At 35.1% G+C, this 24,958-nt stretch overlaps 1 protein-coding gene across 1 annotated transcript in view; it reads left to right on the top strand.

Annotated features, from left to right (window-relative positions):
* Positions 1 to 24,958, top strand: part of LOC108733938 (protein unc-80 homolog) — a 97,686-nt gene that overhangs the window by 34,481 nt on the left and 38,247 nt on the right. The window contains exons 28-35 of the mRNA XM_025973580.1: positions 9,823 to 10,086; positions 12,639 to 12,724; positions 12,795 to 12,939; positions 13,050 to 13,264; positions 13,330 to 13,449; positions 13,513 to 13,679; positions 13,738 to 13,861; positions 13,926 to 14,173. Of these exons, the coding sequence (XP_025829365.1) occupies positions 9,823 to 10,086; positions 12,639 to 12,724; positions 12,795 to 12,939; positions 13,050 to 13,264; positions 13,330 to 13,449; positions 13,513 to 13,679; positions 13,738 to 13,861; positions 13,926 to 14,173 (1,369 nt within the window). The remainder of the gene's footprint in view (positions 1 to 9,822; positions 10,087 to 12,638; positions 12,725 to 12,794; positions 12,940 to 13,049; positions 13,265 to 13,329; positions 13,450 to 13,512; positions 13,680 to 13,737; positions 13,862 to 13,925; positions 14,174 to 24,958) is intronic.

Raw genomic sequence — 24,958 nt, 5'->3', positions numbered from 1 at the left:
TCTGATTTTTTTTTAAAATAATTGTATAAAATTATATACTTTTGGAAAAAACACATTATCTATGCCCAAGTATAAAAACTAATATAAAGAGTGTTCCATTTGAAAAATGAAATGTTTTCGCAAATAACGGAAAGTAGTAGCAAAAAGATGACTACGTCACTGGATTCTATAGAAGAAAATATGTAAGAATACGTTTTAACTTATCGGATAAGTTTAAAGATAACTGTGATACGGGGAGGGTGCCTCAAAGGTGATATTTTGCAGTTCCACCCCGTATCTTAAAAGCCAAACGAGATATTAAAATTTTGCTGGCGCCATCTTTAAATCCAAAAAAGTAGCACATGCTGCGAAACCCTCTATATTTAATAATAAAGAAGTATATACAGTGCATTGCGAGATAATGGAACCAGTCGAATAGTATTGTAACTAAAACTTGATTTTTCTGAAAAATTATATTATTATTTGAAGGACAACCCATTCTTTTGATTTTTAATACAATTGTAAAATATTATCTAAAGAAATGACTGAGTATATAAAAAGTAGAAGTAGTACTATGAGTGGCCAAACTTACAATTAGGCATGTCGATTTAAGTAGCGATCATAGGTAAATTAATTTATTAGTTATAATGATTTTTGAGGAAGGTAAAGTCGATAACAAATTTTCTACTTTATTATGTACAGATTTTCCTGCTTTATGTAATACTAGCTTTTCCTCGCGGCTTCGCTCGCAGAAATAAATATTGTTTCTCCAGAAAACCTTTTGACTCCCAATTCACCCTTACAACGTTTTAGTTTTATGTAATGTCGCCATCTTAGATTTCAAATACAAACGTAGCAACAACATTTCATCCTTAAGGGTTGATTTTAAAAAGTTTTCAAAGCAGGTATTTGCTTAATTTCAACAATAAGCAACCTTCAAGTAAAATATACCCCATTGAAACGTTGCAACGTCTTTTCATTTGATTAATAACATCAAACAGCATATATACCAAGTTTCATATAAATTCAACCACAAATAAAGTATGTCCCAAACAAAAATTGCAACACCTTTTTAACCCCCTTCTTTGAAGGTTGAATATTTTAAAATGTCGAGATAGGTCTTCAGAAATTAAATGAGAGACCATTCAGACCAAGTTTCAAGTAAAGTTGACCACAAATAATATATGTTCCATTTAAACATTACAACTCCTCTTCATCACTCCTCCCCCTCAACAGAGATTGAATTTTTTAACCAGTTTCAAGTTAACCGGACCAAAAACAAACATGCAATCTTTGCAAACCCCTTTCAGCTTCCTAAAGAGGTAGAATTTTGTGAAATGTTGAAATAGGTATGTATGTCACTAATTTTATATGAAAAAGCAATAAAGCCAAGAAGAAAATAAAGAAGAAAAACCAGCAGCTGCTAAGATATATGATAAATTGTATGGAAGCAAAAGCGTCCATTTCCTTTTAGTATATAATGATAAACAGAGACAACCAACTCGTTTGGTCGAAGATTATTTATAATAATTTGTGTTATTGAAGGAGGTAGGTTGGTTTTATAATGCTTTTGTTTGTTCATCATTTAGATGGTAGCTCTTTTTCAGTGTATTTCGTGCGTTCCTTAATAATAACTTCTTCTTATCATAAAATCTGTAAAATGATAAGGGTAAAATATAATATTGTGTCACAGGAAGGTCGCTTGCTATGCAACTATATTTTGAACAATAAATCAATGAAATAAGGTTGACTATAATTACAAGTGTCAAACAAACCTTAGAACTACAAAGTAATTTTAAAATACAAACTATTTATTTGAATGTGGCACCATAAACGTTAGCATTTTTCTTTGATTGGGATATTGTAGATAGATAGATAATAGCTTTATTAACAAAATTGCTATTGTTATTTACATTAAATATAATAATTTATATTTCCTTATCTATATTATATTCCACATTCTTGCATGAGCTCCTGGGCCTTCAGTATCCAACTTTATTGCTCTTTTCCCGTGTGCTCACATTTTTTTGGACATGTTGCAGTGTTTCCTCCTCTTTCTCATACATTCTGCATTATTTCCTTTTCTGTCAATCAGTCTGTCTGTCTTATTAGCTTTCGTTTCTGATCCTAACCTGAATCTTGCATTCATCTCCAGTTCGTTTCTCCATTTATGTCCCTCTTTCAAGTACTCCGGTTTATCGATTGGGTTGATTTCTTTGTATTCTTTTGCGTGTTTCGATGAATTTAGTTTTTCCTCTAGTTTTTGCCTGTCTTGTTCTTCTTCAATTTTCTCTGCTTCTGCCCATATGTCGCTGTTATTCTTCATACGTTGATTATAATAGTCAAGTGTCCATTTGTTTTCTAGAAAGTAAAGTTGGGAATGAATATAAGGTGACTAAATCAAATGAGAATATGTTATCAGCAGGGATGGGGTTTATTGGAAATAGAGTTATCTAAAATACAAAAAGAGAGCGTCTATTTCTGTTTTCCATTTTAAACACATCTTTCTAACTGTTGATTTCTTTTTTGTTTGGATCACTTTTAATTTTTTTTTTGCTATTTTCAATAGGCTGTATGCAAATTACAAAGGTTTAGTCGAATCAAATTGGGTTTTCATATCACAGTGTTCTTATAATGGAATTTTAATATAACATAATTTAATTCTCATAATACTTCTCTACAGAAATGATTCAATAATTATTATAATTTTTTGTTATTATCGAATATTTGAGCTGCTGTAGCTATGTACGATGTCATAATAAGAATATTTTCGTGGAAGAGGGGAATCTTCAAAAGACGCGCAGCCGTTCTTACAGCTGGCTAGTGTCGAATTCCCGAGGAAGAAGTCTCAGGACCTACTGACTAAAACCCCTTTGTCTCAGGTCGTTCCAGGGCCGCTTTAGAACTGCTTCCAAAATATCAATTGATACTGGTTGCAAAACAGTAAAATCAACTGCCACTTCTTAGATTTATGTATTCATATTGTAATGTTCGTGAATTTAACAAATAAAAACTTTTAAGACTAATAACGACAAAAACTATTTATTTACACCAATTATTAAAGAACTTAAAAACGCTATTCACTGCGCTATTTATTTCACTGCAATCACTGTCAATTTATTTCTGGATTCACTTCTGCAACGGTCAATTTATTTCTTCTTGTTCGCGGCGATCGTCTCTTCCTTTAAATATCTTCTGTTTACTTTCGGGAACCTTCTGGAAATATTCGGATAGTTTATTTTTTCCTTTGGCTGTTTAACTGCCTTCTCAGAACGCAGGTACGATACACACATTTACAAATACGGCGCACATGAAGAAATGCGTTGGCGAATCGGTAAGCCGTTCTCACACACGTGTGTCCGATCGCACACAAACACACTCGTGCTCGCTACAATATGTGTGTATGTATCTTGCGAAATAAAATGCGGCACTGAATGTAAATCAACATGTAAGGAAATAAACAAAAACCCTCAATTAGAACAGTATAATGCGATAAACAATTTAAACACGTATGCGTCCCAACATAGTCGAAGTCGGTTTTGTAGTTGTGTCCAAAATCCCTGACAGCAATTGTAAACTACCTGCAACAATAGGTGTTTGCTACACCTAGGCTTCGGCTAAATAATCAGGCATTATATGCAGTGACTATATGCATGGATCGCTCCCAATACTTATCTTGACATTGGCAAGCTTGCTCGACTGGAAGCCCTTGTGCCGATATCACGGCAGCTCTACCGACACTTAGGCTACTTCTATAGGTCAAGGAATGGACTTCTACCCTCATTAACACATGTCACCCACAGGTGTACTGCCACTCCAGGTATATCTAGCTAGATCTGCAGTGGATTACCTGACGCACAGGATTTACACTCCACCTAAAGGTGTCTCCGACTTGTTGGCCGTTCACCTTACACTTCTACAGGCCTGACATTTCCACAATAAAAACAACATTTAAAATACATAATATGTGCATAATAACCAACTTCTCAATATTATCAAATATTAATTGCTCTTACGGCACCTTACTCTCTCACCAGAGTATCCACCGCCCTTACGGCGCTTTCACATCCTTATACGCCGACTGCCACTTCACCTCTGTTCTCTTAAAAGCTCTTTATCTCAACGGCCCTCTTTGGTTTCATTCTACTTATATTAGTCATTAATATTTTGTTAGTCCAAGTAGTAAAACAAATGTCGAATAAATAACATTCCTACATAGCATTATATAGCATAAGAAAATTCGATAACCATTCGATCTAAAGCATTGGGAACAAACTCGTGAAAGTNCGTCTTTAGTATGTTCAAATAATGTTTTCAAAATTAATCGTAAATGGGGGTTTATAATAATTGATAATTATTGATTTTTTTTAGTATGGCGGATAAAATGCTTGGATTAATTCAAGCAAACTTGTATAATTTGCCTAAAATGCTCTTTGACTATTTATCAATAAATATACATGCAAACACTGAACACTCTTTATGAACTGCAGCGGCCTCTACTACAAAACACGCTTTGTCTAGCGTCATACAGGAGTAGTAGCCTCAAAAATTATTTTTGGAAGTATAAAAAAACTATATTTACAAAATCATTGATTCCAAAACCAGTAATAAAAAAGTTTCATGTTTCATGACAAACACCATTATCAAAAATACTTAGTCACGAATTCTTGATAATAGCTTTTGATTGAAGTAATAGTCGAGTGTCTTTTGAAAATGAAAAACTCCAAACTTACTCAAGCATTTTATACGGGGTGTTCCAAGCAAGCAGGTTTAAATGCTTTACAGTTGAAGATTTTGAAAAAAAAAATAATTATTCCAGTTCGAAATAATTTGAAAAGAACATGTTTGAATTAATAGTGTAAATAGTAGGCCATTTCTTCCATAAGCTATGTGTGAAAATAACACACCTCTGTGTGCTTTCGTTTCGGAGATATTCGAAATGGCGCACAGCACAGCAACATTTAAAGAAACGAAGTTAGGTTGCCTTCAGAAAAAATGGGACACTTTGTATAATCGAAAATAATTTTAGGATATGCAGATACTTATATGGTACCACTTTTGTAAGAAACCTTTTTTGATATCTTCAACTGTAAACCCGCTTGTTTGGGACACCCTGCATATTATTTAATTCTACTATATATATGAACAATAGAATATATTGTTTTTAGCTACTAGGAACACGTCTGGAGGAAATGATTAAAGAAGACAAACAACGTGAAAACTATATTCAATCTCTGGTTTCGGATGAAAGTAAACAAAAAGAAATGCTAATTCAAGACGAAGAAGAGGACTTTTTGGATGAAGGTTTTTATCAAAAGTCTTGTAATAGGTCGAAGCCGGATAAGATGAACAAATTGATACCTGAAAGGATATTTTTGTATTTTTTTCTTCGACTAAACTCTGCATCATCGTCCATAAAATTATCATTATCCATCTATTTCAACATGAAGAAGCTTTCAGATTAAAGTTTAAAAATAGATATATGCTGTATTGCAAGAATCAACCGTTGACCCAGCAGTATAGACACTCGACTTATGCTCTGCTGGGTTTATTTTACGGATGATGTGGTATTTCTTCTCATTGTTGTTTTTTATTTTTACTAATTTCCTTTTGACGTTCTTGTTTGGAATTGCGGTAAGGAAGCCAACACTCACTTTGCATAAACAATCAAGCAAGTACAGTAATATCCTATTAGTTGTAACCCAAACTAAATTATATCAACAATCAACGTCTTTTGAGTAACGCGGATAAACCTGGACTAATCAGGCGACCAATCATGTAGCGTTTCTTCAAACTATTTATACCTATTGAATACATTCAGGTATACATATATATGTAATGGTGTATTGCATATTATGGCTGTGCCATGGCTTTAGACTGTAAATTTGCAGTACACCTCAACGTCATAGTGTACTTATGCGAAAAGTCGGTGTACTTATAAGTGTAATCAGACACCAACAGAATATTAAATGTAATAGTTGGAAATTCAGAGTTGTTTTAAAGGTTAAAATACTGGTATGTGAGGGAAAAAAAAGTAGGGAAGAACTAATATAAAGATAGAAGGCAAAAATTAGAAGAAGTGGCTAATTTTAGTTATCTAGGAAGTCAGATAAGTCAGGACGGAAGGAGCAGTAGGGATATAAACCAGAGGATAGCGCAGGGTCGAGTTGCCTTCAATAAACAGAAGTCATTTCTATATCCGCGAACGGTTAATTTAGAAATTCGAAAAAGGTTGTTAAAGGTGTAAAAAAAAGGTTAGAAGCGTTCGAAATGTGGTGTTACAGACGACTGTTGAGGATAGAGAAGGTTAGAAATCAAGAGGTTTTAGAAAGAATAGGAAAACAGAGGACTCTATGGAAGTCAATAACAAATAGGCGAGATAAGTTGGTGGGACACCTTCTCAGCCATGAAAGTGTAGTCAGAGACATACTAGAGGCAAAAACAGGGGTTAACTTTTTGGAGATGTAATGACCAAGGAATTGTACCCACGAGACCATTGTGCTTTTTGCGTACGCGCCTATTATCGCAATGGTGATCCAATCATCACCGCTCAACGATTATATTGGGGAAAATTCAATGTATGGAATTCCCCTAAAATGCATCATAAAATGAATTTGAATGTTCGAGAATACCGGTTCGTTTGCAGAAATTTACAATCCAGGTCGCCTGCGCTCTGTTCGAACCCAATAACCGATTGAAGAAATGAGAGTGTCAGTGCGTGAAAATCCGTCTCAAGTAGTTCGCAAACGTAATGAAGAGCTTGACATTAAAAAATAGTCGAAGATTCTGAAGCAAGATTTACATCTTACAGCCTACAAAAGTTAGTTCAAAATCTTAGCGTTACCGAATATCCTCTTCGACTGAATTTTACAAATGAAATGCTTCAACCCATTCCAACATTTGAAAACGTTGTGTTTAGTGAAGAAGCAAATTTTCACTTAAATGGTCACGTAAACAAACAGAACTGTCGCTACTGAGCCAAAGAAAATCCAAGACATAAACATAAACAATCACTACATAGTCTAAAAATTATTAGGGGGGCTGCCATGCGTGAAGGCGTCATTGGGCCTTCTTTGTTTGAAGACCGGCGAGGGAGAATATTTAAAGTAAACAGTGACCGGTATTATGACATGTTAAGAACTGGTTCCACAACTGCAAGAGTTTGGTGTGGAAAGATGATTTCAACAGGATGGGGCCACTTTCCACAGCTCAAACCAATCGTTTGCGGTTGTCAATCAGCTTCTCTCGGAAAAGTGATCTCTCATCGAGGCACCAGCAACTGGCCTTCGAGAAGACCCCGATCTCACACCTCCTGATTATTTTTTATGGGGATACCTTAAAGAGAAAGTGTATGCAAACAAACCACGATCTCTACTGCTATTGAAGCACAATGTCCACACCGAAATGGCCGCCGTTTCCACAGTTGTGTAGACGTGTGGTGGCTAATTTCCGTTTTGGGTTGGAGGAGTGCCAGCAGTGCGAGGTTGAATATTTAGACAACATCATTTTTGGCATTTAATTTTCCAAAACTTTATCTAAAAATTATCAAAAAAGATTTTTTTCTGAATGTTTTTTTATTGAATATACAAACATCCCCTATCTGGGCACCCTGTACATATATTTTATTGTATCTTATTTAATACTTATTCAAACCTATTGGGCATTCCAAATGACGGTGCAATGGCATGGATGATGTCCAATATATTTTGCGACATAATAAATAAATTTAAATACAATTTTCAAGATTATTCATTATTGTTTTCTACAGAAGCACCAACAATCAGTTCGGTAGTAAGCACTTAAACAAATAAGTTTACTGACTTTGAGGTATGTCAGCAACTTCAACTGACAAAAGCAAATAAGATAACAAAAGTGTATTTCCTAAGAGTATTCATTGTTTATCAGTAACTCCATATCAAGTGGAGGAACTTATGTATGTGTATAAAATGAATTAAAAATCATATTGAGGGGAAGCTCTACCCAATAAATTTCTCCAAATCCTACCATAAAAGTCAAAATAAGCAAATATAGTATCTTTAGTAGCAGAGGGTGTTTTCAATTATTATCTGTATTGAACGAACTGAAATTATTAGAAGAATGCACACTTAGTAAAAGTGAATTCCAGTTCATTGTCAGTCTGTATGGTAATGCGTACCATAAATAATTGATCATAAAAATAGAGCTGACCTCTAGGAGATAAGGATTACGCATGCTGTATGGTATTTGGCCCTTTACTCCTATTTCTGCTGCTAGTTTGCCTTTAACTAGCCCTTCATATATCAGAAGGTGCTCGTCCTTCTTGTCTCTCCTGTCTCTTGCTGACTTACTTTACTCTCCTACTCATTGTGACACCACCTCATTTCTAATCTCTTCTGTCTACACAGTATAATTTTATTTTGGTACACTTTCAGAATTGGGAAGTTATTATTATTATTATTTCTTTGAGTACTTCAAATGCCAGAAGCATCCTTTTATTTTTCTTTTTCATTGTTTCCCCAATTATTTGGCAGTGCTCAATCCATTCCTCCATATTTATATTCTTACATGTGCCTTCGTTTTTCATTCTTTGTCCATTTGTAATTTTTTCCGTTGTATCCTTTCTTGCTTCTGTCGGATCATTTCCAATCAATCGTCTATTTTTTTGTAATTTTTCTTACATTCACAGTACGTATTCTGTTGTTATTTCTTCTTTTTTTATGTATTATTTCNTCTTGCTGACTTACTTTACTCTCCTACTCATTGTGACACCACCTCATTTCTAATCTCTTCTGTCTACACAGTATAATTTTATTTTGGTACACTTTCAGAATTGGGAAGTTATTATTATTATTATTTCTTTGAGTACTTCAAATGCCAGAAGCATCCTTTTATTTTTCAAATAATTCTATCCGATTAAAAGCCTTGTTGTTAAACCGAATGATATTTTAGGGCATAAAAAAAGCTTTGCGGTTTATAATTAAAAAGAAATGTAAATTTTAGTCTTAAAAGTCTCGACAGTACATTTTCAGCTCGGCAGAAATTTACAGACCTCTTTTTAGACTTCCATATTGGATCAAAAACTGATAGCTAACCTCTTTTACATGATACTAGATTTTATTTTTTATTGTTTATTTTTTGTGTGATTCAGGGTATTTACGTTGAAAGATAAACTCTAGTAGCCGTTTATTCTTTTAACGTTTAAATATTGAATAAACTAAGATATAAGAAATAAAACACTTGGTACACTTATGTTTCACTAAACTGAGAAACAAAAGTGTACCAAGTGTTTTATTTCTTATATCTTATTAAATATGTTTCACCAAGTGCCTAGCCAAGAATCAATTTCTTACATTGAATAAAATAATTCACTATTTGTGGAAATCGGTCACTGTAGAACAGTTGTTACAATAATGTGAAATAATACATATCTAAGGGTTTGAACCATATCATCGCTGTAGGAAGAAATCTTCGATTTCAGAGAAAATAATCCTGAAAATCTCATATCATAGTATGGCAAATTTTTAAAAGAACAGTTGCTGCACCCTTATCATTTGCAGCAAGCTCAAGCCTTACTTGAAACTGATTTTCAGCTGCGAGTGGATTTGTGTTGGTGGTTTTGAAAACGCTGCATAGCCTAACTTTTGTCATATTTCACAACACTAAAATATTCCATAAGCCATAGAGCTCATGAAGAGTGTTTTACCACTCCCTGGAGTCACTGCTTCCAATAAAATTGCAGTACATCTAACCCGGCTACGACTTTTCATCTTGGTAACAAATAAGTTTTCCTTATATTATAGACTGTCATGTAATTAAATATTTTGCGGAAGAATTTTAATTAAAAAGGTACCACTTTTGACACAGCAAGCATCAATTTGTACGGATCAAGTTCACCAATGGCTTTACGATTCGTGGCTTGTATTCTGTTGTACGAAATAACAACATTCCTTCGAGAAACGTATCAGACATTGCCTAAATCTTCACGTATTTACGGAAAAGAGAAACCTCATCCTTGGGACAAGCATTATAATAAGGAAGCCAATCGACGATGGAGCATGGCACTTTCTTCAATGGGTCATTCGCAGACCTCAGCTCAAAGTCTTCAATCCATTGCTGGAGAAAGAGATAGTAAGTATTTATTTCATATTAAAAATATGCTTTTAACTCTTATAAATNAGCTATGTACGATATCATAATAAGAATATTTTCGTGAAAGAGGGGAATCTTCCAAAGACGCGCAGCCGTTCTTACAGCTGGCTAGTGTCGAATTCCCGAGGAAGAAGTCTCAGGACCTACTGACTAAAACCCCTTTGTCTCAGGTAGTTCCATGACCGCTTCAGAACAACTTCCATAATATCAATTGATACTGGTTGCAAAACAGTAAAATCAACTGCCACTTCTTAGATTTATGTATTCATATTGTAATGTTCGTGAATTTAACAAATAAAAACTTTTAAGACTAATAACGACAAAAACTATTTATTTACACCAATTATTAAAGAACTTAAAAACGCTATTCACTGCGCTATTTATTTCACTGCAATCACTGTCAATTTATTTCTGGATTCACTTATGCAACGGTCAATTTATTTCTTCTTCTTCTCGGCGATCGTCTCTTCCTTTAAATATCTTCTGTTTACTTTCGGGAACCTTCTGGAAATATCCGGATAGTTTATTTTTTCTTTGGATTGTTTAACTGCCTTCTCAGAACGCAGTTACAATACACACATTTACAAATACGGCGCACATGAAGAAATGCGTTGGCGAATCGATAAGCCGTTCACGCACACGTGTGCCCGATCACATACAAACACACTCGTGCTCGCTGCAATATGTGTGTATGTATCTTGCGAAATGAAATGCGGCAATGAATGTAAATCAACATGTAAGGAAATAAACAAAAACACTCAATTAGAACAGTACAATGCGATAAACAGTTTAAATTCTTATGCGTCCCAACATAGTCGAAGTCGGTTTTGTAGTTGTGTCCAAAATCCCTGACGGCGATTATAAACTTCCTGCAACAATAGGTGTTTGCCACACCTAGGCCCCGGCTAAATAATCAGGCATTCTATGCATTGACCATATGCATAGATCGCTCCCAATACTTATCTTGACATTGGCAAGCTAGCTCGACTGGAAGTCCTTGTGACGATATCACGGCAGCTCTACCTACACTTAGGCTACTGCTGTAGGTCAAGGAATGGACTTCTACCCTCATTAACACACGTCACCCACAGGTGCACTGACACTCCAGGTATATCTAGCTAGATCTGCAGTGGATTACCTGACGCACAGGATTTACACTCCGTACTATGAGTGGCCAAACTTACAATTAGGCATGNGACGATATCACGGCAGCTCTACCTACACTTAGGCTACTGCTGTAGGTCAAGGAATGGACTTCTACCCTCATTAACACACGTCACCCACAGGTGCACTGACACTCCAGGTATATCTAGCTAGATCTGCAGTGGATTACCTGACGCACAGGATTTACACTCCCCTAAAGGTGTCTCCGACCAGTCGGCCGTCCACCTTACACTTCTACAGGCCTTAAATTACCACAATAACAACACTTAAAATACATAATATGTGCACAATAACCAACTTCTCAATATTATCAAATATTAACTGCCGTTACGGCACCGTACTCTCACCAGAGTATCCACCGCCCTTACGGCCTTACGCCCTTACAGCGCTTTCACATCCTTACACGCTGACTGCCACTTCACCTCTGTCCTCTTAAAAGCTCTCAACCGCCCTCTTTGGTTTCATTCTACTTATATTAGTCATTAATATTTGGTTAGTCCAAATAGTAAAAAAATGTCGAATAAATAACATTCCTACATAGTAAGAAAACTCGATAAGCATTCGGTCTAAAGCATTGGGAATAAACTCGTGAAAGTTTGAGTCGGTTTGATTAGAAACGTGTGCGAAGGGAACGCACGAAATGAAAAACCACCCTTTTTCACAACACAATCTTTCCCCTTCACCTTGTTTGGTCANTAAAGCATTGGGAATAAACTCGTGAAAGTTTGAGTCGGTTTGATTAAAAACGTGTGCGAAGGGAACGCACGAAATGAAAAACCACCCTTTTTCACAACACAATCTTTCCCCTTCACCTTGTTTGGTCACTCATATTCCTCACATTCTATCGTTGGCCCTATCTTTGGTATAGAGAAGGACACTCACAATGGAATCGTAGATTAGTTTTGAGCGTCTTTCTGTGTACTAATTTCTAGCATGTGCATGGAGTTTGATGTAGGATACTAGAGTACTGATATCTACATCCTACATTCTACAAAAGTCACACAACGGCAAATTAAAAGTGAATGTAATAGGACACAATTCACTTTTCTAACCTCCAAATCCCCAAATGTTTCGTGAATATTAAAACATTAACAGGAAAGAAATATTACATTATCGTTTATTTCATTCGTAGTACCCATAGCTTTGTTTCTAGTATAGAGTTAGAATGTTTAAATATTCACAAATGAGATGTTCTGTTTATGGACTTGTTTGTTTTTTCATGTAAAGAATCACTTGCGGTGCGTGTTGTAGGTACCATCATATAAATTTAATTTGTCAGTCTTTTTTTAAATTTGATATGATGTATGCAACGCTGTACCACAAAAATAACGTATTCATTTAAACCCATCATTAAATATCGTTTTTAGGTCAAACGGAAAGAAAAATAAGCTTCGTACTTCACGAACCTGATAACGGTTCGGAGGGTAGTAGCGGCGCTGCCGTAACAGTTCAGGTATCTAACTCTTTTGCGTTCTATTTACTGATGTATGTATACAAGATTGTCAGTTTTATTCTGTCTCTAGGGAGAAGACGGTAAACGCGTCTTGCAACAATCAAGACCCCATTTACTACGACGCAGTACTGCAGCAGCAACTGGCGGCTCTTTCAAAAGAAGGAGCCTGAAGCTACGTCGAGGAACTAAAGATGGAAAAGACGTAGAAGCTGAATGTACATATCCCAAAGTTTTAATAAAAGATCACCAGGGATTCAAAAAGATCTTGCCTTTTTGATGATGATCAACATCCTTAATCAATTAGTAATATTCTCTTTTATTTCAGGGAAACCACCAGAGGTAGTAAAACGAACTGATTCCATTCAGTCAAAGAGGAAGGTAAGTTCGCTATCTGACCGAAGTGATAATTCTGAACCTGGAAGAGATCCTGAAGGAAGTGGAGAAGACTCACCAGGCGGCATGAGTGATGAGCAGCCTCCAGAAAGTCCTACCGATAGTAATGATGCCGATGATACTGCAAGGAATATGCCTTGGTTGAAAGTAAAAGACGTGATAGCAATTATTTGTACATATACATAGAATATCGAAATTCAAATATATTTTAGGTGATGGTTCAGGTTTCTCATTCGTGTTATTACTATTGCACTCATCAGAATTTTTGTCATCCATATTGTTACAGAAGGGTAATGAGAGCTACTTCGAGACTTATAAAGGCAGTTCGAAAGGTACACAACTATTTATTATCCTGAAAATACCTAAAAGTTTTGTGTACTGACACTGGTTTGTAGGTTTACGGAGATGAATTCGGTATTTTGGAAGACAAATTCGATAAAAATTTCGACATTAAGGCCAGAAAGAAGAAAAAGGATAAAGGTCAAAATCGAAAGGTGTCTGACCAAACAAGTTCTCAGGTTTCTCCAATACGAAGGAAGGACAGTATGGCGAGCAAGGACAAGTACCTTATAGACGTAACTTAACATTTAACTCCTTCACTTTAAATTCGTTATTTTCAGAAAAAGCAGTTCAAAAAATTCGTCAAAAGATCTTTTAAATTCCGAAACTGATAAGGAGCGTAAAAAGTCAGAACTTGATAAAAGTAAAGAACAACCGCCCATTTTGAAGTACATCAAAGCGATGGTTAATAAATAAAAATTTTATTAACCTCACATATTTACGTTGCCTTCTATAAATTTATTTACAGGTAAAAGATGGATTCCAAGCTCCTCTCTCAACTTTACTCAAAGGAGCGGTAATAATGCAAGAGGAACATTTCTTAGATATTATGCCCGTGGCCTGGGAACTGCTTTTGGAATGGAATCAAGAAGTGGCTGCAGCTGCGGCTTCTCTGTTTATTCTGTGCTCCGTTAAAGTTCCTCAGCAAGTCTGTGAACTTATGCAATATAATTTAACTCATTCTGAAACTCAAATTCGAATAAATTCAGTCTTAAGGTGAGCATATTACCTTCATTAATAAATTAATTATTAAAAAGTAAAAGTACAAATGGAAGTTGGAATATTTCCAGTACATCAAGAACTGGAAAGTAGAGTCTGTTTCATAATAAGAGCTATCAAAGTAATGATTTAAATGTTATTTTTCATAAATTACCAGCCTCGCAATCCTTCTAGTGAAATGAAAAGTTTTATTGATAATGAGGAAAATACTTATAAATTGAAAGCGTAGAGTAAAGGTTAGTTGTGAATAGGCGCACCGCGACTTAAATCAAATGTTAGCAAGACTATTCGAGAAAGCATGTAAACCTGGATATAAGCGAAAAAAGAAAACTGTCAATTTATCGTAGGTGCAAATTCCTGTCCACGAAATGCAAAAAGTATGGAGACTTATTCGTTGAATGAACGTGCAAGCGAGAGGTACGCCTGAGTGCTACGAGTGATGCACGTAGGGTATGAAACCCATCTTATCAATGGTAGACAGAAAGCGCTGCGCGGGTAATACGCAATAATATTGTTAAAGATACGCAGTGAAATGATGCTTTTACTAAAATCCTCTACATTCTTTTCTGACTATTTTATATGCTGCATAAGGGTATAGTTGAGAAAATATCTCGATGCTGAAATTCATACTAGCCTTTCTTAGGATTACTGCAATTATGCAATCTCTGCGGTTTTTGTTCTAAATAATATCAAAGCAGGCATTTCCATTGAAAAGCAGAAACAGTAGGCTTTTCTCTGATACAAATTGGATTATTGATAGGATGGCTAATGATGATATCTACAAAACAAAAATTATTTTTTTTTTAATTCGATCAAAACATCCTGTCCAACAGGAAATAGATTAAACAAAGTACTGCACTTTATAACTAGACACAATAGTTCATGACTATACCTAAAATATGATAAAATTGTTTTATATGCCTATTGAATGAAACATAAAACATAAAAGCGTGTGAGAAAAAATGGTTCATAAAGTGTCTATTAAAAATGTTAACCTCTCAAAGTTTGAAATATTACTAAGGAGGAAAAGACACGAATCATAATCAACATAATCATACTCATAAATCGCCAATAATTACTACACCGGGAATGATAATCAAACTGGAGCCTTGCAACTTTGTGTGGAAAAATTACCCATTTAATCGATCGTTAGCATTTGCTCATTTTACTTTGATTTAAATTTTTCTCTTCATTACATATGTCTGAATGTCCGCAGGCGATAATTGTAAAAAAAACGTGTTTGATAGTAATATCATAAGCCAGGAGTTCCATTTCCCATTCTTGCAAGCTTAGAAATAGGAATTTTAAGAGTACGAAACCACTCGAAAGTATTCTGATTAGATAATTATCTTGAGCGGAAGTCCATTGAGGTTACAAGGGAACGTTCTTATGACCCAAATGACAGTTAAACACTCATTTTCAGTAGTTGCGTACCTCAGTTCCACGTTACGCAAAGGTTTACTATTACACGTAGCTAATTGAATATTCACGCTTTTTCGCCTTTTAGCGCCAAAATAGCACCTACTCCACTATCGCTCGCGTATGTAAAAAGAATGAATGGTACATTTGTTATGGGCGCTGTTAGAGTGAGCGTTTGGNACTAATATAAAGAGTGTTCCATTTGAAAAATGAAATGTTTTCGCAAATAACGGAAAGTAGTAGCAAAAAGATGACTACGTCACTGGATTCTATAGAAGAAAATATGTAAGAATACGTTTTAACTTATCGGATAAGTTTAAAGATAACTGTGATACGGGGAGGGTGCCTCAAAGGTGATATTTTGCAGTTCCACCCCGTATCTTAAAAGTCAAACGATATATTAAAATTTTTCTGGCGCCATCTTTAAAATTTAGCACATGCTGCGAAACCCTCTATNCATTTAATCGATCGTTAGCATTTGCTCATTTTACTTTGATTTAAATTTTTCTCTTCATTACATATGTCTGAATGTCCGCAGGCGATAATTGTAAAAAAAACGTGTTTGATAGTAATATCATAAGCCAGGAGTTCCATTTCCCATTCTTGCAAGCTTAGAAATAGGAATTTTAAGAGTACGAAACCACTCGAAAGTATTCTGATTAGATAATTATCTTGAGCGGAAGTCCATTGAGGTTACAAGGGAACGTTCTTATGACCCAAATGACAGTTAAACACTCATTTTCAGTAGTTGCGTACCTCAGTTCCACGTTACGCAAAGGTTTACTATTACACGTAGCTAATTGAATATTCACGCTTTTTCGCCTTTTAGCGCCAAAATAGCACCTACTCCACTATCGCTCGCGTATGTAAAAAGAATGAATGGTACATTTGTTATGGGCGCTGTTAGAGTGAGCGTTTGACGAAACGTTTCTTTAACTTCTAAGAACAATTCATTTGTCCAGACGAAAGGTACCGTTAGACTCGCTAGATAGTGTTAAACGGAACGCCCAACCAACCAATGTTAGCAAATGGATCAGCGCTCGCTGAACGAACGTAGCAAGCAACATGTCAGTTGTAGCTTGTAGCACGTCATATCACTGCAATTAAAGTAAAACATTCTCTATTTCCTTTTCATGCCACTTGATGTTGCTTCTCATTTGACTGTTGATTAACCAAAAATGAAAGATGATCCAAATTTTAAAATTTGCTTTCTTTACAATGATTGATGTAGGTCTCTTCATTTATAATTACATATATGGCGATGTTGTAGCTTTAGAAAAATGCGAAGATTATCTCAGTCCTAAGACTGATTACCTTATGACCTTATGAAGATGATGATGTGGTGAATATTCAAATAAGAATGTGCAAGACAGATCTAGGGAAAGACATTATATGCGTCGAGTGTTCGTTTGGTTTTCCAGTAGAGATGTATTCAGTGTCTTCCTTTTAGACGGTATTAATTTGTACTTATTGAATCTAATATATCTTCATCGAATGACATTATAATACTTACTGCTGCCACGTTATACCTGAGTGCGTTGAAAAAAAGTTATGTCATGTCACTTTCATGCCAGAACCACGCTTCTGCTATGTTTTAAAGCTATGCCTCTCCGGGCGCTCCCCCTTAAGGTGCGGATGATACCTATTTATTGACCCACTGAACCACGTAATCCTTTACAATGCCAAGGTAGGAGCAGCTCTTTCCGAGTTTAGTTTAAGATCATCTCTACTCAAAAGAAATCTTAAGAGTTCGACATGTTAACGAGCTAATGTGATTTCTTCCCATTTAATTTTAACCTTGTATCATTTAAAGCTATAAACAAAATTTTCAATAGTGTTAAATGATATTAAAAAGTATTGGAAACTACAATCTAGTCATCTTGAAAAAAAAATTCTCGGGCACATACGTGAATACAGTTAACGAATCTACGCTTAAGTTCATCTAACAATGCTTCCACTTCTGGCCTACAAACTTTTCATTTTCTAAAGCGTTCTCGTCTATTACACTAAACCATTATTCTCCGTAGCAATCAAGAACATCGGTACAACTCCTAATGCTAATTGAACTCCATAACGGGTAATTCCAAATGTAGACTCGCGACGATGAAAAGCACGTACCTACCGTCCAATGGTGTCCACGAAGGAATTAACACTTCCAGTGTCTCCATAGATTTAATTTGTATATTTAATTGCTGACTGACATCTCGAAAGGATTTTATCGAAGAGCATCGTCACAGGACATACAAATTTGTAAAATTAACAAGAGCATTTGCTATATTTATTCCTACTCGGTTCGTTTTCGTCTTCGGGCTCAGTACAATCTCCTTCAGAGCCTGAATAAACGCATTATTGTCGCTTCATGCTTCCTTTAATCCACTCTACATGTGCTTTCCCGTTTCTAGCAACTCTGCTGATTCAAAATGACGTGATTTGAGGCAGTGTCAGGAAGAGAACTTTGCTTTGTTTGCCCTGACATAGCTAGAATCGATTTTGTCGCGAGATTTGTCTCTACTTTAGCCCGTCCGCCAGCCAGTAATGCTGGTGGACGGACAGTTCCTTCAGACTACGCCGGAAGGCCTTCTTCAGCCTCCTTTCAGGAATCGTGGGAATGGTTGGGTGGTGGTTCGGGTGAGAAAGACGAGACGGACGAAATGAAGACAGACAAGAATGAAAGATTTTCTGTAGAATATTACTGCCCCAGCATTTACTTAAGTGATCCAAGGAAACCACAGAACAACTTGGACCAAAGCAGACGGACCCGGAATCGAATTGGCGTCCTCCTGAAAGCTAAGCAATGGTCTAAACATCTAGGCCATGCCGCTCAGTCACAGTCTCAATAAGTTTTCCGTCACAACCTTGGTTTCTATACCTAAAGATGCATTTTCGATAATAATCGTTTAATTAATTGTAACGGCCCTAAGATAATCATATCGATTAAATGTATCTTTCGTTTGTTCGACCATTTCACGAAGTGAAGGTGTACCAGCGCCCCCCCCTTCTACTGTTTAGCTGCACTGTTTGAATTAAAAGTAGTAGAAGTAGAGTTTTAACTCTTACTATATTTACTCTTATCAAATTTCTGTTGTTGAAGACCTATTTCAGACATTAATTTACACAACAAAATGTTCATCTCTGTCTCAATAAGTTTTCTCGTGGAATTATTTACATTATTATTTAACACTTGATCAGTATTGTTATTATTGCAGCTCTTATTCTTTTTGTTATCTTCGAAAGTTACTAACTGCTATTATTATTTGTTTTGTTATCAAATTCATTAATTTATTACACACCTGAACTATCTCCGTCAAAGTATCTAATAGTTTATCTCTTTAATTTCCCATAGATAGATATATAGATAGCTTTATTAAAGACATTATGTTTCATATACATATATTTACAAGGTGCATTGTACATTTAGGTACTCTATACATATAGATTCACGAATTTTATAATTTTTATTCTTTATGCTTTTCTGCTATTTTCCTCATACATAATATTCATCTTTTAGTACATCCTTTTCTTTAATTTGAAATTCTCTTCTACCTCCCAGTACCTTCATGTCCTTTTCTCAGTTCTCAGTCTAAATCTTGCTCTTAAAACTCCCGTTTCTTTCCATATTTTCTTGTATTTATGGGTGAAATTTAGGTTTTTTCATTTCTTTTCTTTTTTGCTTATCAGTGTCTTCAGTTAATCTTTCCGGCTTTTTCCATATACTTCCATCTTTTTCCGGCTTCCATCTGTTAATGTAAGTATATTCGTAAGTTTCTATTATCCCTTGTCTTAATTTGTTGTCTATTTCTAGTTATTCTAAAGTTTTTTTACACCATGTCTCTTCTCAATTTATCCATCGCCCTTTCATGTCCGTAAAAAGAGAAATATTTAGCCTTTTTTTTTCTTTATTTTTTTTTTCAGACGCAGTTTTGATTATATATGTGTAGTTTGCGTCAACAGTACCTGTGTTTCTTTTGTATCCCGTCTGCGTTTCTCCTACTACCCTTTTGTCTTCTAATTCTAAGTCTTTTCCTAAGTATTTCAGCGTGGATTTGTAGCTTGTGCTCATGAGTGTTATTCCTCTGTCATTTTCTGCCTCCTTTCTTGTAAATTGGCTTCATTCCTGTTTTCCATTCTTCCGGAACTTCTTCTTCTCCATTCCACATCTGATTCAGTGCTGATTGTAAACTCCTATTTATTTTCTGTTTTGCATACATCTATGCTTAATTTTTAATTTTGTATTCCCCTAATGCCCATTTCTTTTTAGATTTTTTATCATTTCTTCTACTTCTTCTAATGTTATTTCCCTATCTTTTCATTCTTTCTTAATTTCGTTATTCATCTTTCTTTTTTCTTTTACCATTGTTCCCCCAGTTGTTTGCCAAATTGTTCAATCCATTCTTCCATCTTTATATTTTTAATTGTACTTTCTTTTTTCGTTCTTTCACCATTAATTAATTCCCAGAACTTCTTTTCCGTGCTCTTTTCTTGCTTCTGTCCAATATCTTACTTTTTTTTTTCTTATTGTGTTTTTTGTATTTTTTCTTACTTTCATAGTATTTTGTTCGCTTTTTGTCTTTTTCTATGTATTCTTTCCTTTTTTTATTTTGCTCCTTTTTCATCGCCATTTGCATTTTTATTCAAAATAAACATTCCATTATCGGATACCCAATTCAGTAACCTTTACTAGTTTATAGTTTGATAATATATTCCCTTCCGTGATCATTTCGCTTTCTTTTCCTGGTATCTTCCAGGATTTTTTCTACTTTTCATGAGTATCGCTCCGTTTATCTCCTATTTAAACAATTATGATTATTATCTTCCCTTTTTCTGTCTTTATTTCCAATTTGATTAATTCTTCATTTAACATTTCTGTTTTTGCGTCTTCTACATTTAAAAAACTTGAAATGATTGTGTCTATTCCTCTTTTAAGATTAAAGAGTAAAAAGTTAGTTTATCGATATATTTTCCATCTTTTTCATCTATTCATGTTTCTGATAAATTTATTACGTCATATGCGTAGTTTTTTTCATTCGTCTATATTTCTGGTACATCCCAAAAGCTGTTTTTTTTTCTTGTTTCTTTGTCATTGTGTTTTCTTTTTCCTACATTGTCTTCTAAATTATTCCCTAGGTAACTACCTTTCATAGATGTTGTTCGAAAATTCCCCTATTATCTTAGTTATTTGTACTTTTATTTCTAATTTTGTGCTTATTGTATATATGAGGTTCTAATTTCATACAATAAGTTGTTTTTCTTTCTTCACTCCATATCATCCAGTTTACGTCAATTTTAAATTTCTTATATCCTATTCTCATGAAGATGGAATTTGAAGGCGCTAGCTTCGCTTTAGTTTGATTCGTGTGACCCTTTTGTTTTAGAAATCTGTTATACAGCTTAGGCTTTGTGTTTTTGGACGCACGATATCGCCACTAGTACTACATTTGATTTCTTAAGTCGATTTATTTTGGCATAACCTCCTTTACTTGCTTAATAATTGTCTTCTCCTGCCTCATCTTATCTTCCACTTTACTATTTTGATCGCAGTTCAGGATCTTCTTTGGCTTTATCTCGCGTTTTAGTCTACCCTTCTAATAAATTTTCTTGCTTTTTTCTGTTCAAATCTTCTGTTTCTCTGCTCTGCACATTCGAGACGTCCTTCACTCCTAGAACCTACTTTCAATCCCGCATAAACTTTATCTAACTGGAAAAAAAAATCACAGTAGTCAAAACTTCGTTTAAATCGTCAGATGTGGTTCGCAATTTCAATCTCGTCGATTCTCACAAGAACGCCGTTGACATTTCCACCAGCCAGCATAACTTTTCTATTCTATTTGGTTACATGTCTACCACGTAGAGGTATACTTCATTTACTTTCTCTAGAGATGTCCCCCTTCCAATGTCTTGGATGCGTGTTGGCAAAATTGCAGGTAGGGAGAAAAAAGTTCATTAGATTCTCGACTCTTGTTCATTAAACATACTTTTTCATAAAGTTTTGTTCAATCATGAATAGTAGTGCGAGTCGAAAACAAGCGTTAAAGCCTTTAATATGTCTTCAAATATAAAACATCTCGGTAATATTTTCAGTAGTAATTGGTATCAGTAACAGCACATTTGAACAATGCAATTTTAATGGATAAAATGGTCAATTTTTCCGTGCAGTACTGTACGGATTATACGCCCCTCACCGGTTAAGAGTTTGTCCGAGAGTTGTCTCCTTCCTGTTCTGGCCTAGTGCTGTTCTTTTTTACTTTGCGCCGGTGACACTGAAGGTAACATCGCTAGAGAAAGTGAACGAAGTATAATTCCGTCGAGAGTTCAATTCAACAAGTAAATATCCGTAGGGGCCTTGGCGAACATTTTTAAATCACACGTAGTTTTCTACAAATCGCTGTGGGTGGAATGTTTTTAACTGTTTTCTCCGTTACTTTTCCGACAATTTTTATGTAGACTAAACATATATGCAACATAATCTGTTCCTATCTCTTCATCTTCTTAAACTCTTCATAATACTTTATTCATTATGCTGTGGTTATCATTTGCGTTCACGAAAACTAATTTAAATTCACTCTTAAAATCATCTCATCTTTGAACTTCGAGTCAAACGAATTAAGTAATAGATACGCCCGTTAAGGGTTCTGTACCTCAAAGAGAATGAAGTAATCCTTCTAATCCAACGTATGTTTTCTATGTAGCATATTTTGACATTCGGAGAAAGTCCGAAAAAAAATCTTCCAAACTCGATTCCCGTAATGCAAGAACTATTTACATACCAGCAAGCTTATTTATTCATTCGAGTTAATAAAATCGTCCGCTTCTAATTTCCACAGAGTATCTTAAACTCCTAAGTTTACGCTGTTCTCGAGAAAAGATTACAAAAGTAATCATCTAATCTCGATATTATTTCCGGTTAATTCATTATTGTGATATAATAACGACAACCCATTTATGTGCTCATGTTTAACAACACATTTTTTTATACACACCGTCACGATTGTAGATTCATCGTTGTAACTAAACTCGTGTGCTTCTCACGTGTATCATCCTGTTTACATTTTATTTTTACACGCGCTTCTTATCGGATCTACGCAATATGCTTACGCTTAATGACGGATTGTAGTTGTCGGCTACGAAATTATAAGATTATTTAAAGACTGCGTTTTTAGTTGTACTCGGGATTATATTATATATTTAAATCTTATAATTTTCTCACCAATTGGCTATTCTCCGCTAGTACCCGAACGAAATATGTACTCCGCGCTTCAGTCTTCAACTATACCTATGTTCTACATTTTTCATCATCCTATTATTTTCTGATATAATTACTATTGACTAGATATTCCTCATAAAGGTTTATTATATTATATGGTTGTGTTTTCCATGACGGTTTGACCACCGGTGGCTTCAGCAAGTCCTGCCCCTTATAAGCTGATCGTTTACTCCCAACAATTTCGGTATTCTGAATCGAACAACGTTCCAGTACTTTTCCACTCCTCCTACATTACTGAAGAAAGGTGACCGCGTGAGGATAGTTCCCGTAATGATGGAAATTCCCTTGTCTTGTAGTTCGTCTAGAGTCTAGAGGTACCCTCACTAGTTTTACAAGCGTCTGAGTCACTCATCTTTATTAAAGAGCATACAATTTCCAAAAGTAGTTTAGCAATTACATTATTTGGAGAACGGTCAAAGTCAGTCTTAGCCGTCTTAATTAGCGCCTAGTTTGTTGAGAGAAGGTGGTGAAATGGTAGCCGATTTACCTATATCATCCGTAGGAAAAATTGAATTAATAATTAACGCTTGTTTTTATAAAATCGCTTATTAAACTACTTCATAAATTAATTACAAAAGATTTGGAATCATGATAAGTTTACAATTATTTATTACCGTTAACACTTTAATAAGTATAAGTACATTCCGTTAAAGTTAGTAAATTCCATTGACAAATTAATAACTGTTATCTCTGTAATAACTCGCAATTAGTAGATCAATATCATGAGTATAACCTCCGTTACTTGCTTAATAGTTGTTTTCTCCTCCCTTATCTCTTTCACCTTTCCGTTTCGATCTCACTTCAGGCTCTTCTCTGGTTTTATTTCGCATTTTTGTCCACTTCCAGTAAATTCTCTTACGTTTTCTGTTTTTCTGCACTGTACCTTCGAGACGTCATTCACACTTTTTTTGACCTACTTTTAACATCACATACACTTTATCTAACTGGAACAAAAACTTCATGGTAGTCAAAATTTACTTATAACCGTCGCATATGGATAGCAATTTCGATTTCATCGGATCTCATTAGAACGCCATTGACAGTTCCACTGGCCAGCATACACTTTTTGTTCTGATTAGTTACATGTGTAGCACGTAGATGTAGTTACGCGAGTATTTAATTCGACGAGTCGACATAATTTAATTCGATAAGTCGATTCAAAATACAATTTAGTTTTTCTTCTAGACTTAGTCTCGTACTTTGTCATAATCTTGTGTGTTACGTCTCGGTCTTACTCAATATTCTTAAGGGGGCGAACATTTTTAAATCCCACTGAAACATAGCAACTTTCTGTAGATCGCTGTGTATGGAAACTTTTTAACTGTTTTTCTCCGGTTCTTTTTCCAACAACATTGATCTAGACTAAACATATATACAACATAGTCTATGCCTTTCTTTTCAATTCCATGAACTCTTTATAATACACCATTCATTTTTTTTGGTCATCATTTACGTTCCCGGCAGCTACATTAAAATCATCCAATTTTTGCAATTTCTAGTGAAACGCGATATAAGAATTATGCGCTGACTTTACTAATAGGTAGGCCCAGTATGATTTTATGAATTTGTTACGTGAAGCAGTGACTTATAGGCTTCCGTACATCAAAAGGATTAAAGGAACCCTTATAGGGTCACAGCGTCATCCGACTGTCTGTCTCTCAAGACTATTTTCTCAGAAATGCGTGAAGGTCTCAAGTTGAAATTATCGAACATTCAGGTATGCCTTGGAGCTATGAAAAATCAAAGTTCTATTGAAACATACGGGCCTCTAAGTTGGATATTTTGACACTCGCAAGGGAATCAAAACCTATACCTACTATACTTTCTGGTTACCAAAAATCATAAAATTTGACAAGTTTACCCTAAAAAGTTGATCATTTACGTATCCTCAATTGAACTGCGCTCTAATATGTTCGCAGACAGCACTTTGCAATCTTTGAGTTACTCCGTACTTGCTACGTCACTGGAGGAAGGCGACCACATGAAGGTACCTTCCGCAGAAATAGAATTTCCCTGCCTTGTGGTTCATCTTACTTGTTTTACAAGTGCTTGAGTCATTCATCTTGGTTAAAAAGCATACGGTGTTCAAAAATAGTTTAGCA

The sequence above is a fragment of the Agrilus planipennis genome, unplaced genomic scaffold (assembly GCF_000699045.2).
Source record: "Agrilus planipennis isolate EAB-ADULT unplaced genomic scaffold, Apla_2.0 scaffold43, whole genome shotgun sequence".
NCBI classification, from domain to species: domain Eukaryota; kingdom Metazoa; phylum Arthropoda; class Insecta; order Coleoptera; family Buprestidae; genus Agrilus; species Agrilus planipennis.
Note: the sequence above shows the minus strand (reverse complement) of the source record. Positions and strands in the feature narration are given on the sequence as shown.